The 14,501-nt window shown below is 39.2% G+C and overlaps 1 protein-coding gene across 1 annotated transcript in view; it reads left to right on the top strand.

The window, feature by feature from the left end:
* Positions 1-12,788: 12,788 nt before the first annotated feature.
* ABCB11 (ATP binding cassette subfamily B member 11) overlaps positions 12,789-14,501 on the top strand; it is a gene marked incomplete at both ends in the record, with an annotated part of 41,652 nt that continues 39,939 nt past the window's right edge. The window contains one exon of the mRNA XM_082285447.1: positions 12,789-12,864. Within this exon, the coding sequence (XP_082141573.1) occupies positions 12,789-12,864 (76 nt within the window). The remainder of the gene's footprint in view (positions 12,865-14,501) is intronic.

Here is a 14,501-nt window from a genome sequence, read left to right on the forward strand (position 1 = left end):
TTAACTAGTCCAGGGGCAGTTTTTTGATACTAGGAACAAAACAATTTCAACGTTTCTCAAATAAAAGCTCAAATACTACAAACCGTACAAATGGAATCTGTACAGTTTAAATGGGCACAGATGCTAACATATGATTGGTGGGTGGCTTGTTTCCTCAGTCTTTGGCCCAAAGTCTGGTGGACACTTCTGATCCAGCTTTGAGTACTACTGCATAAACATGGCAGCAGAATTTCTTTTCCCCATTCTTCATATCTCTTCACTCACAGTGCTGTGCAGTGCCAGGTGCTGCAGTAAGCAAGGAGGCTTGGGCAAAGACTGTTCTCAACAGCAAAATGAATGAATAAGCTTTTTTGTTAAAATTGATATGAAACTGAATGAGTAGGAAATTAAAACTGGGGAAAACAAGTAGAGTGGTAGGATGGAGCTGGAAATGATCTTGCCTACACAGTTGAGTGGATGATGGCAATGGCAGCCTTTCCCAGACTGGCTGGTGACACCTGGTCTGGCTGGTCCCTGACAAGAGCAGCAGAGTTGTTAGTTCATCCTCTGCATGATGGGCAGCTCTTCCCAACCAGTTTCTCTCCCTGCTCCCTTTGGCTTGGGCCTGTGCATTCTTGCTTCTTTTGCCACTCATGAGTGCCACAAGCTGCAGTATTGGTTGTTACTGTACTTTCAGCACTCTTGGGGCAGCCAGGAGGTGCGTGCAGCTTGCTGGAGACGTGGGGTTTCAACAGGTGGCTGGCAAAGATTTCCGCTCCAGGACAAGCCTGGCAGAAGCACCTGCGTAGCCCTGTCTGGTCTGATTCTAATGATAGGCTCTACAGTGTGGTTGAAATGACCACAGAACAGCACTCCACCAGCATGCAAAGCCTGCTGCAGGGAAACATTGCTCAATCAGTGTCAGGTCAGGGGTCCTGCTATTGTGGGTAGCAATCCTTTGCCATGCAAATGTAGGAGAGGAAAACATAAAACGAGTTTCTCCTTCTCTACCATTGTTTTTTGTTTTTTATTTTTTTCTCAGCAAACTGCTTTTGAACTGCAGAAAGTAATTTCAGAAAGCTGAATAGAACCTGCTTAGCATCTCAGAAAACATTAAATGGGGAATTTTCCCAATAAGTTCCCTTTTTCACAGAGGATCCTCCAACTCTCAGAACACAGTGAGGGAGCTTACTGGAAAAGAAATCACATAAGCAAAATGTGAGCTCTATACATAGTTTTCTGATAGCTTGGCGTGAGACAGGCTTTCCTTTGCAGAAAGCAGACCTTGATCAGGTCTGTCTGATTTCCTATTGATCCCTTAAGTATATTTTGTAATGAAATCCTTGACTCCTAGAAAGGAAAAATGGCCGCACTTGAACCATAACATTGGGAAAGGAAATTTGATTCTCCAGGGAAAAGCAAGAAGCTAGAGTTATTCCTGCTGGACAGGCAAAGGTGTTGAAGCACACATTGTGCTGACTCTAACAAGCAAACCAAATCCAGGTTCTAGGGATGCAATCCCCCAGGACGTTCTGACCTTGTGGATGTTATGGGTCTCCCCCCATGAGGAGTCCCTTCTAGTCCTTAAAAACATATGTCTAAATACATTTTCACCTGCCTCACACAGCCTTGTGAGCAGGTCATATTTTGCTACTCAGAGCAGAGCACACCATGGTTTGCTTCTTTTCAGAAGTCACTGGCTTCTCTTGCTGGCATTGAGAAGATGAAGCATCTGGTCCCAGGAGAGCAAATGTCAGCAGTATCTGGTCCTCCATACTGCAAGAAGTAATACATTAGGCAACTGGTATTTTTTCCTGCATTTCTAATTTAAATAATGTGTGTGCTAGTGTACCCTGTCTCAAATCCTGTTTGTATTTTCTTAAAAATGTTAGCATTTGTAGTGATAGTGTCTCACAGCAGCTGATGGTATACTTGTGGCCTGACAGGGACTGAATTAAGTCAGACAAACTTTAATTTCTAAAGATAAAGATCAGAGTAGGTGGTGTCATTTCACTTCACAGTTTTTCTGTTTCCCTAATCAATCCTCTTGATTGAATAATCTTGGTGGAGAAAAGATTAAAGTTTTTAGCTTTTAAAAAGCCTCTATGTGAAACAAGAAAGTCTAAGGATCAAAAGGCAAACAGCCCCTGTTCTGACAGGCTTGGCAAGTGTCTATTAGACAGGTCCTGAATGGCTGCTTCATCACTGAGGCTAGCAGAGGAAAGGGACTTGATTTCTAAATAAATAAACAAACAAACAATAATGACAGAAAAAACACAATGAGCACATTGATTACTATCGGCAGATAGAAATTTTTCTGTTTGGGAGTTCACTCAGAAACTACATGCCGACATGAATAATTAAGATTTAATGGAGATTTGAATAAATCTTCTTAGAGCAAATATGTGTGGATAGTCATATTGTAGTGCAGGTGCGTTTAAGATTAGCTTTTCATATCACAGTATTTCAAAAAAGTCAGAATGATGAGGAGATATAATGCTACTTTGCAAGGTTTTCTCAGTGAGAAATGTATTGCTTCTTTTGACAAAAATGTCTGGAAATTGCCTCACCTTTTTGAAAATACTCCTTTCCATATTGTATTTTAATATCAGGGAGAAACTTGCTCCAAATAACTTGTTTCTCTTTCATAATCTTTGCTGGATTACATAATGCTGTTCTGAACAGTCTGGGTTGAATGCAGCAACCTTTGCTCCAAAAGCTTTCATATCTCTTCTGAAAAGGTAGCCCAATTATTTAATTGCTTTAGACATTATTATGATTTCTACTGTTGGATTTTTTGCTGTGCTAACACTTTTATTTCTGTCTTTATATGGCAGTCAGCACACAGATACTCCAAGGTTTATTCATGGTTCTGAACTTTCAGCTTGTTATCTATAAATAAAAGAAGGGTGAGCTATCTAACCTGTTTCCCAGATTGAGAATGTGCATGTACACTGCTGACAGTGTATTTCAGATCCTAGTTCTCAGTGCAGTAGATCATTAGTTATCTGACTTGTCTGAAAGCCTGGCTGACTGACAAAATGCAAGTATGTAGAGCCAATTTACATATCTCAGGAAATCCCTTCTTTAGGGAAGACCTCTGGCTGGTGGTAGGGTTTCTTCTGGCCCTATCTGGTATCCATCAGTCCTGTGTAAGTGTCCTGGTATCTAAAATGGCACTATAGATTTTTAGGCACACAAATTGCTCCTTGTCTGTGCTACAAGAAGCCACCATGGTAGTCCCCAGAACTGATTTGCTGTGTTTTCTAGATCTTTTTAACAATTGTGATAATTAAGAGAAAACACTTCACAGAAGAAAGCTTAGACAGAGGTTACTATCATGCAATAAGTCATGGTATGTATCTTTGTCTGTATGTGTGGCTGTGAGAAATTTCTAGGTGCACTTTACGTGTTGTGAAGACATCTCAGTTCCCTTGAGTAGAGCTTCCTCTGCAATAAGGCCTCTGTGCACACTAAGATGGGTTAACTGTGAGTCTGTAAGAGTACCAATTACACTGCGATAATATTTGAGGAAAGCTGGTGTGACCAACAAGCTTTGTCCCATTTCAAAGTGGCAGAAGAAGAATTAGTCTAAAGTGGATGATATTTTCCAAATTTATGCCAAGTGCCAGGATTATAAATCAGCTGTTATTCTGCATGTACCAATTTTTAGTTAGTACATGAGCCTTAGGAAAGAAAGAGTGGTCTTTTCTCATAGTGAGTGTTACACCTTAAGCTGTCATTAAATCCTTTTGAAGGAAATTAGCTTCCACTACTAAGTGCTAGGTGACTTAGAACACTGCATACATTTACTATCCTTCCCTTTGAAACTATTTTTTTTTTTTTGGGAAGGGAAGCATTTTTATTGTAACGTTTGTGAGTCTTATTAACTTCAGTTGGTTCTCTAAATGCTCAGTATCCATCCAGTCTGCAAGCACTGATGGCCCCATAATCCCGGCATTACTGACAAGTCCCCAGAGACCTGCAGGGAAACTGAGAGGAAAGTGAGGAAGCAAATTTTAACCTAATGTGTTAGATTAATTGACCTGGGAGAGACTTCACAGAAAATCAGTATGGAACCAAGAAGGCAGTGATGTGAAGGAATTGCTTTAAAATGTCCCTAGTATTCAGCTTTATTCTCAGTGTCCAGGTTTTATTACCATGCTTTCCATCGCCCTTTGCATAGTCTTCACCCTGCTACAGCATTTTGGGCTGGGGATGGTGTTGGCTTTTTCTGGAAGAAAGGACAGTAGAGGAAGACCAGGTACAGCAAAGAGCAACTATACTGGGTGATAGAAAATGTGTAAGCAATGAAGTGAAGGTAGGAGAAAAACTACTGAATTGATTTGAAAAACATTTCTGAGCCCTCAGAAACTGGGGGGAAGGGGGAAATGAAAAAAATGTAAACCAGCTTGTATCAGCTCTTAGAGTTCAGTGAACGAATACTTCTGCTGGTCTGACTTTACTCACAGTTTTTTGAGAGGAAAAAAACCCGCTTTTGGCCTGAAAGCAAGCACAGTTCAAATAAAAGCAATTTGTCAAGTTATAAGCAATCTTATGAAGAGGTGAAAGGTCAAATGGAGATTGGAATTTAGCAATAAGTATAAATGGTACTATGGCACATCATAATAGACTGAATTTAAGACTCAAATTTAGTAGAATCCACCCAGTTGGATCTTAGGCCTTTGCAAGCTCTACTGCACCACTGCTCCTACTGAAATCAGTTAGCACTGGGAACAGCAGCAGCATCTTGTCTTGCACAACTTGTTGGGTCAGACATACGGGATTTTTCTATTTTTCAGATGGTTCGTAAGCAGTATTCCAAAACAGTTACATTCAGATTTGTTCAGCAGCAGGCATATGCAATTTTTGCTTTTGATAGATTGAGTGATAACTTAGAAGTGATTTATTACATGTATTCAAATTTTAAAACAAAACCACACTTACTAAGTGGAATTTATTTTATTCCCAAACTGGGTAACACAGCATGGGACATGCTGAGCACTTGTGCCATAACCCAGATAAGCATGTGAGTGCAAACAGTCCTAACAAAGATTCCAGGAACTGGATTTCTGTTCTGACAATGATGTATTGATAACCCTGACTTTTTCAGCATATTCCCAAATATTTATCTACTACTAAATAGATGCATAAAACACCCCTCTAGAGAGATCTTCTTCCATGAAAGGTAACAAACACACGCTTGTCAAATATCAAGTAAAATAAGCTGTGAATGTGGCATGGTATTTTGAGGAAAACTCTCCTGTCTTTTTTTTCCCTTTCTTGAGCAGAAATGAGAATTGGTGATATAAGAGTGAGACTGAAGCCAACAGGCAACATAATGTCAGGCAAAGCAAGCAGGACCCAGAACCTTTCTCATTACTGTGGATACTGAAGTAATGATACCCAGAAAAATGCTTTATTTTATTAAAACCTTTGGTTGTCAGTGCCAAACTCTCAGGAAAGAAGGGAGCAAGTATTGCCTCTTTGCCTCTGAAGCAATAAATTTGCACCACTAGGCTATGGGAGTTTGCTTGCGGTCTCTGAGCACAGGAAGGAGGATGCAGGTTGGAGCACTTCACCTGTCAAAGCTCAGGCTGTGTGAAAACATCAGTACTTCAAAATATGTTTGGGAAGAGCCTGCATATCTGGCATTATATTCCAATTGACTTAATAGTGAGTTTATATGTAATTATTGATGATGGATGAAGTTATGCTTAGAGAAAAAAGTTCAGTTATACTTCTCCATGAGTGCTCTTGGTGGGAAACCAGGAGATGCCTAATGCAATCAAGTAAAAAAAGTAATTCTAAATAGATTTAAGAGAGTACAGAACTTTTTAGAGATTACTTACGGACAATCTATCTCTTGGAGGGCAAGATGCAATGAAGTTGCACTTACTATGGTCAAATTCTTGTCTGGCTGAGCTTAATTTAAAAGGAAATTGCAATCACTTGACAGTTTTAAAGCATAATGATAGGAACAGGATCACTGCTTTTATTTTCTGCTTGTACATCTACATTCTGCTCTGACATGGGAGGTTCAACATACCTCCATTTTTACTGCAAGCTGTATGGCTGCTCGCGGTGCTTTATGTAAATACGTGTGCTGGTGAAATGCAGCTTCTTGTGCTGGCTGGAAGTTACCCAGCATGTTGCAATTGAGAGATGCTAGTTTTTATTGCTTAACTTCCTTTGCAGCATCAGTAGTGAAGAAAGTATGAAGAAGTGATTAGGTAACTGCCTTCCCTGTATAGTATTTCAGAGTACCTTTATGTCAAGGAAATTTTTCTCTTGGCATACGTATGCATGCAGAACAGACCCAGCACAGAGGCTGGCTTTCCTTCTTTTGCAAAGCTTATTAAAATTACCATTTTCTTTATAATATCCCTTACCCTGCTTGGAGTTGCCATATTCCTTTGCTGAAGCCTTCGTTTGCCTGCAGCTGACTTGCAGTCTGGATAGTCCTTGGCTGTTGCTCATCAGAGCCAGGGCCAGGCTTTCTTTGGAGGCTGTGTAGAGACCTGCCCTCCTTGGCACAGAGGTACTGTTTTCCTGCCACTCCTACCTGCCCACACCTACGTGTCCTGGCACTTCAGCCATTCCAGAGAACTACACCTGTGCTAAAGCTTGTTGCAGGACCATGGCAGCCACCCAGGGGCCCAGGGTCAGAGACACTTTGAGAATAGTCCCTCTAGATAAGGAGGCAGAACTGTGTTTCATCACACCCTACTTGAGCTATAATGTATATTAATAAATCAATATAAACAAAACAGAGTTTTGGCTTGATCTGTAATCTGGTCAATAAACAAAAATAAAAGCCAATTTAGCTGGACTGAAGGAAAAGGCCTGTTTTTGCCACGACAACAGACATGTCTGCAAACATGGGACTTAAACTGATCTCTGTGAGCTTTAATCAGTGAGTGGGACTTTATATCAAATTAATAAAAGTGCTGTAATTACAAGGTTTTCAGTTAGAGTGCTTTTCATAGTCTGTTTCTATCTCCAGCCTGCCAGGGAGACTGACAGGTCCAGTCTGTCCACAGCGGTCCAACTTTGCAATGTAAAGATCTACCTACACTTTTTAAAGGAGCCACAAACCCAAAATAAAAGAAAAACAAAAAACCAAAGGGCTCATCAAGAAAAAATATATTTTTCTGTAGTTTCCGGGAGGGAGAGTGATAAGAGGCATTCTGTGAGAAGCCCCAAAGGCATTTGTCTGGTGGCATTCAAGAGTGATTGGGAAAGCTGAGGCACAGGGGAGAGGCAGGCTCACATGGACATGCCAGCTTCTGACAGGAACAGGTCAGGTGGCCTGTGGGGCTGGTTGCCTGGAGCATGGGGCAGACGCTCTGAAAGACGTCTTTTTGAAAGAATTTTTTATTTTAACATGTTGAGTTACCTAATTTTGATATAACAGTTTTAGTTTGTTTTTAAAATTAATAGTGTTGTTTTGTTTTGTTTGTTTGGGTTTTTTTTAGAAATGTTGCTATCTCTGCTATTTTTGTTTTCACAAGTATTTGGAATGGAGAAAAAATCCTTACAGCTTGCCAGACTTGGATAGGATCAATGCGATAAGTACATGCATGTCCTGCTTCTGGTAATTTCCAAGAGCAGATGGGGAGAGGCTAACTATAGAAAAAGGCTAGTCACTGGAGGTAAGTCAGTCCCTGCTGCCTTCCTCCTGGACTCTCTGCTGCACCCACTCCAGACAGTATTTTCTAGTTTCAGTATAGTATATCTTTGTGACCAATAAATTATGACTTAGTGTCTCTGATAATGATTTAGACTGCAAAAGAAATAAATTTCTTCTTTTATTTGAGCTAGCCTCTCACCTGGAGGTTTCTGCTCCCAGCAAACAACAACTTGGACTTTTTACTTTTCATAACAAGATAAATTCACCTTCACAGAAACATTCCATTTATGCCCCTAGGTAGTTTCCTGATTTCACCATAAGGAAAGTGTCTGCTATTCCCCATTTCAATATTAAGAAATTTAGCTTGATTGGAAGAAAAAAAAAAAAAGAGAAAATGGATTTCTTATCGACATACAGATTTTTGCTTGCAGTAAAAATTATACATCCAGCTATCAAAAGAGAAAGTCTTGCTCCTAAGTGTAAAAAAGAAGGACACTTGCTAAAGATCTTTGGATAGGACAGTAAATTTTTTTTGTAAAAGTTATGCTGTGTTGAAGGAAAAAATATACATAAGCATCTCATGAGATTGACATAATCCCATTTTTGACAGCATAAATCACAGTCTCCTTGATGTACTGAAGTCCCCACTCTCTGTTGGTTTAGTTCAATAGCTAATTATTCATTCTATGAAGGGCTGACTAGCATAAAAACTGAGTTTTCTCTTCCCAGAACATCCAAAGGAAATAAAGTACAAGAGTACTTGAGGAGATGGAGTGGATTTGGCTAGTTTTTCCACTAGCAGCTGTAAAAAAGGGAAGGTGACTCTGTGGGCTTTATATTCTCCCCTTTGCTCTGCACAGATGGATGATTTTTCAGCATAGATTCATTTTTATGGCTGATGTCATAAAGTCAGGTCATAATTTATTAATCTCCAGGATTTTTGTAAGGATGATTTGAGAAAAGCAGAGATTTACAAGGGAGCAGAGCTCTTCAAAAGGGTTGGGGTAGCCTATGGTCTCAGCTCCAATTCATTACTGCCTTAATCTGCTCCTTAGCAGTTTGAAACAGGCTCTACGCACACTTTCTGAATGCTTAAATGAACAATGTCTTTAAGTGAGAGTAATGAAGTAATTTCTGTAAAGCTAAAATTGTATCGTCTTTGTCAAGCCAAGTCTTGTCTGAAGATACTGGGTGGCTTTGTGAGCAAGTGCAAACTTTGCTCAAGTACCTTGAAAAATCAAAGGCATTGCATTGTCTTTGGCCACAGCTCCTGAAAAAGCTGTCGGAGGGGAATGAAATAAAGCAGAGTTCTGCTTTTCATACAAGTTTTCTTTCAGCCTTTCTACTACCATGAAGGTAACTGTAACTCCCTGCACTGCAAGTGACTTTGTTTTTCTCTGACTCTGTGCTGGGGTAGACTAAATTATCCCTGAGATGTTCTCTCAAAGCTGTGCTGTGTACAGCGGTATAGATGGAGACTTTTTTTAGTTAAAATAGTGGGAGAAGACAGCAGGTTTGCACTTAGTTATGCTATCAGTGTGAACACAGTAATGATGCTAAACAAGGAAAATTGGATTTCTGATTCGTTACATTTAATTGTGACACACTTTTGGGCATGAGGTTTCATCATGGAAAGTTTGAGAGCATAGAAGACTTGAGAGCTGACAGTCACTATGATTAAGACATTGTCTTTCTATCTTGTCCTATCAGTCAGGGCCCTCTGTAGTGAGAACTGATTTCAGAGAGGGACTAAACCCTCTTTGCCATTTCCCTCTAAGGTATGTGGTGATATTGTCTGAGGTCATAGCATTGTCCTCATCAATGTCCCTTATTGAAAAATCTATGGAGGGCTTGTCTCCAACAAGAATTCACTACTATTCAGGAGCTTCCAAGCTGTAAAATCTTAATTTCAAAGGAAAAATTGTAAAAAGTTAGAAGCCATGTGGAGAGAGGCAAGCTTACTCAAAGCTTTTGAGCAAGTTTTTAATCTGCATTTAGCTTAATCTCTGAACCAATTATCATGTTATTCAGCTGATGTTGCTATGTACAGCAGCGACAAGAGTACACAATTACTGTCTGGCAAATAAAGTTGCTGATAAAATAATGCTATAATAATTCTTCCTGTACATTCACAGTTGACACTGAACTGTGCCGTAAATCACGTCTCTCCTAATGGGAGAGAATTTGCTGAAAGTCCTTGCAAGGAGTTTCAAAGATAAACTGAGACTTTTCCTTGAGTTTCAATGCTTCCAGATAGCTGTTTATTAAGTCTTATCAGAGGAACAGAGCCACTAGCATGACCCAGGTACAGCATAGAGCACACAAAAGCAGGAGTGAGGCCTCTCTGTCAAGATTTATACAGCCTTTTAAAGATATTTTAACCAATAGTTACTAAAAACATACATTATTTTCACTTTCCTACCAATTATTCAATAACATGACTAGGAACTGTGGAATTCTCTATCCAGTCATTCCAAACTACTTTTACTGCAGAACATGGAGTAGGAGAAGAAGGAGAAGAAGGTTTAGAGAACAACTACAATCCTCCATTTTGATATTTTTTACTCTTATCTATTTACTTCAAAGAGAAGCCCAAAACCTCTAAATTTTTCATCCTGTGACAATCTTACATAGTAGTCTATCACCTAATTCACACCAGTGTATATTCTAGTTCTTGTCTGACTGTTGGTAATTTTTTCCAAGGTTGGAGGTTAAAACAGTGTTGTTCAGGGGAGTAAGAACCCTTAAAAACAGGCAGAGAAATATTCTCAGCACTCTAGGTTCCTACAACAGTGAGCTGTTTTCCAGAGAACTGCCTGGTCTCCTCATGTTTAACTGTTTTCAAAGTGCCCTGACTTTGTTGTGAGATTGCATTAGTCCAATTTAAACACTCCATTAGATGTCAATGAACTGAAAACATTGTGGCCGCATGGTTATTGACCCAGGTGCAAATACCCAATGCCCAATTGAAAGATTCAGTTCTGACAAATGGGTTAAAATAATTAAAATATGCTGGGAAAGGGTTGGGTGCTCCACTGACTAATTGAACAGGGTCCTTACAATTTGTCTATGATTCTAGGATTTTTCACAGCCACAGGTGAGTAACAAATTTATCCTATTTCATATTTCAGAGTTAACTGATGACACTTCCTTAACTAAAAGGTACTTGTATTTTTTCCTTTGGGACAATTTAGGCTAAATGCTGCTTTTCTGTGCACAGTTAGTGTTGTTTTGGGCTTTTTTTTTTATTTAATGGGACAGTTCAAAGAACAAGACATTCAAGTTCTATTTTGAAGCAATATATGTGTTTCTGCATAAATGCTATCGTTTATATTTGAGGAACCTAACTTTAAAGAAACATGAAGAATAGTGCTTTCAGGGCCAATTTTAATTGTTTTTTTTTTCTCCCCCCCTCTGCTCCCCTTTATGTTAAATAAAGATCTGATCTGCATAAAGACATGATTTGAAATAGATTTCAGAGGGCTTTGGATCAGGTCCTAATGTTACTTCATTTACAGGATGTGTTCCTTTGTTAACAGTTTTCAAATGTTACTTATTTAAATTTGGATTTTGAATTCCTCAAAGATTTTTGTTCCCCCAAAATTGAGCAACCATACTGTAACTGGCTGGAGTAATATGCTATTTCACTTAAGTGCAGTTTTTGAGGTATTCTCTGCTACTACATCCCATCTACCCATGCACACACATGGGTAGATGGGATGATCTATTGCCTTTTATTTTCTCTGATTTCTATTATCTCAATTTTAAATGCAGATGTCAGCAACAGTATTTTTCAAGATGTTCTAAGTGATCCCCCCTAAACATTCAGACCCTGAAGAAGGTTATTTTAATAATCTAATACAGCATGCTAATCTGCTATACTAATCTGTCTAATAAGCTAATGAATGATGCCTATGGGACAGGACAGTATTTGATGTGTTGAGCTTTAGAAAAAATAGGAAAAATGTTTCCTTTCAGAAATGTGGGACAGTCATAATTTTATTGGAAAAGTAACATTATTCCAGAAAATTTAGCTCTAGCAAATCTTGGCTGCTAGAATTCTTATTCTAGTCTATCAATCACTGGGGTTTTTTCCACTTGTCCTGTTACTTAAGACTATATCACCATTCAGGCTTTAAAAAATCAATTAAAAAATTGATAAGCATTTGTTAAAATGAAATAAGAATAATTGAACTATGCTATCTAAATGCTTAATATGCTTAAAATAAGAGGCTGTAGGAGGTTTATTCAGAAGTATAATCATGCAAATGTGGATAGTTAAAGACTGGAAGAAGGTGTAGTAACTGTGCCTTGGGATACATTACATTAAACAAAGGTGTGGAGGAGATGACGATGGTTATGAAAGCGCGTATTTTGGGGATGACTTCTGCAGCACTTTCCCCTGGGTGCATCTTGGATGCCAGGCTTACCTGGCAGATTTTGCCTCACAAAAGCACTTCTTTAACAAAAAGGTATTAATTTTGTCTTCTTATTTCTTTTTATGCATGATGTCTGCTCAGCATGTCAGTGTGACTAATTAGGAATAAAACTGTCCAGAGGAGCAGCTCAGGTAGCCAAGAGCTGTGGGAGTGCAGTTGGTGGTGGTGATGATGCAGATGTCAGTGTGGCCCTGGGGCTCCCACCATTCTCCCTCCTTGTTCCCCAGTTGTCCCCTGTCATGGTCCTCCCAGCTGTTGCCAGCTGGGACAGCACAAGGCAGGGGCAGGTCCTGCTGCTCCCTTGTAACTGAGGCAGGATATGTCCTGTTAATGTCTCAGCCTCTAACCTGCTCTCACAGATGCCACCCTCACAGAGGCAGTAGTTCACTTCAGCAGAGCTGTCCCTGGGGACAGGGCTGTTTGCTGGGAGCTGCCAAACCCCACAGAGTGGCGTCCACTCGAGGCAGGAGGCACTGAAGCCTCAGAGGCCTTGTGCTCAGGGTGAGTTGCACACTCTCTGAGGTGTTTTCATACTCTAGTTTCACTGAGTCAGTGACATCTGTCTTGTTATAACTTGTGCTGTAATCAGTGATATTGTCCTGGGATCATGAGGGCAAAGCAGGAGTTTAGCATAATACTGTTTTATATTCACAGATGGATGTATGCTGATACTCTTTCTCTCCCCCTCCCCACACCCCATCTCTTTACAGGACTTTTGATTGAAGTAAATAACCATCATGTCTGACCCAGTTGTTCTGCGTAGCATCAAGAAATTGGGAGAGGATAACTATGCTTTTGACTCGGATGGCAAATGTAAGAAGTCTATATGTTATAAAGCATGTAAAATAGGTGGTGGGTGGCCTAAGTGAAGCAAGTAGTCTACAGAATACAAAGCAAATAGTCTGTGGAATAAATAGTGTTATGTGGTACCTGCTGTCATAGGTATCTTGCCCCCGAAACAACTTTTCTGTAAAAAACTACATATAACAATCCCTACCCATGGACTATCTTTACAGTTTAACTAACAAGTTCAAGGTATCTATATAGGTTTTTACACCCAGTACTTTGTTGTACAAGTAAAAGGCTTTTATCGAAGAAAAAGAAGTAAAAAGTGCTGTCTTCCATAGTTTCTTCCAGCAAACGCTAGTATTTGCAGTCATACATATATTAGGCAGAATTCTTACGAGCAAATTCTAAGTGAAGATCTGCATTGCCTTTTCTTATCAGAGCTTGTCCTCCTTTCTTCCATTTTTCCTTTTCAATGTGCATTTTTCCATTTTGTCAGTCCAAATGCAGCAAGAGCCAAGGAGAAACATGAAGAGAAACTGCTAAATATTTTGACTTCTGTTTATAAGACCTGAGAAAAGCCAAAAGAAAATAAGGATGTTAAATATTTATACAGATCATAAAGTACCAAGGAAAGCAAACCAGTAGCTCATAATGGAATCTAAATTGCAATAGAAATTAAGGGGATATGTCCAACTTCTGGGACAAAAAACTGTTCATCTCTTCCAGACACTTACTTTGACCTCCCAAGTTGTTTAGACTTACCTTGCTGGTTTGAGGAGTTGTTTTTTTGTCTGCTAGTTTGTTTTACACACTTGTTGCTTTTACTTGTTATGAGATTTTGGCAAAAGACTATCTTCTGGCAAAAGACTATTCTTCTTTTGACAGTTGGAGTTTTTTTTTGGCCTATTAGGTGAGTTTGCCTCTGGTTTCTCAGTTTCCTTGGAAATACACTCCGTTTTCTGCTTAATCTAAGGAGCAGGTTGTTGAACTGCTAGAACACCTTTCCCAAAGCAGATAAAGCTTTAAAACATCGTTGGGATTCTACTGATTGGCCTCATCTCCAGTGGGGTTTGTTTCAATAACCACCTTTTGTACAAATTAGTTAGGATGAGCCCTCTCTGGGTCAACCCTTGAGCACCACACCTGTAAGTGTAGTTAAGAGACAGATTTATTTGGGAACTTTTTGAGTACAATTTTTCATCACTTGACTCTCACAGATATTCTTCCTTGTGTGTTCTCATAATAGCAGTAAACACTCAAATTCTTGCCAATGTTTTTCAGCTTTTCATTGAGTCTCTGCTTCCTTCTTCTTTTTCTTTTTTTTCCAAATTATAAAATTGCTTTCTTAAATGCCTTAATTCACCTTTCAAAATTTTTTATGGCATTCAAAGATAACTATAGCTTTTTTCCTTCTGGGTTAATAAATTCTTTTATCTTCGCTGTATTATTTTATTTTCTATGAAATCATATTTTATCCTCCTATTCTACTTTTTCAGTTCTCACAGTGTGAACTGTTACTAATCTATTTTTTCCTTTCAAATTAACATCCTTCCAAATTCTTCTCCGGCTTAAAAACTGCTGGCCCACAGGACCTGGCCTGCAATTCCTTACACTCTTGAATCTCTTGAATAGCATTGGTAAGCTCTTGTTTCCCTCTCTAA

The sequence above is a fragment of the Coloeus monedula genome, assembly GCF_965178545.1.
Source record: "Coloeus monedula genome assembly, chromosome: 7".
NCBI lineage: Eukaryota > Metazoa > Chordata > Aves > Passeriformes > Corvidae > Coloeus > Coloeus monedula.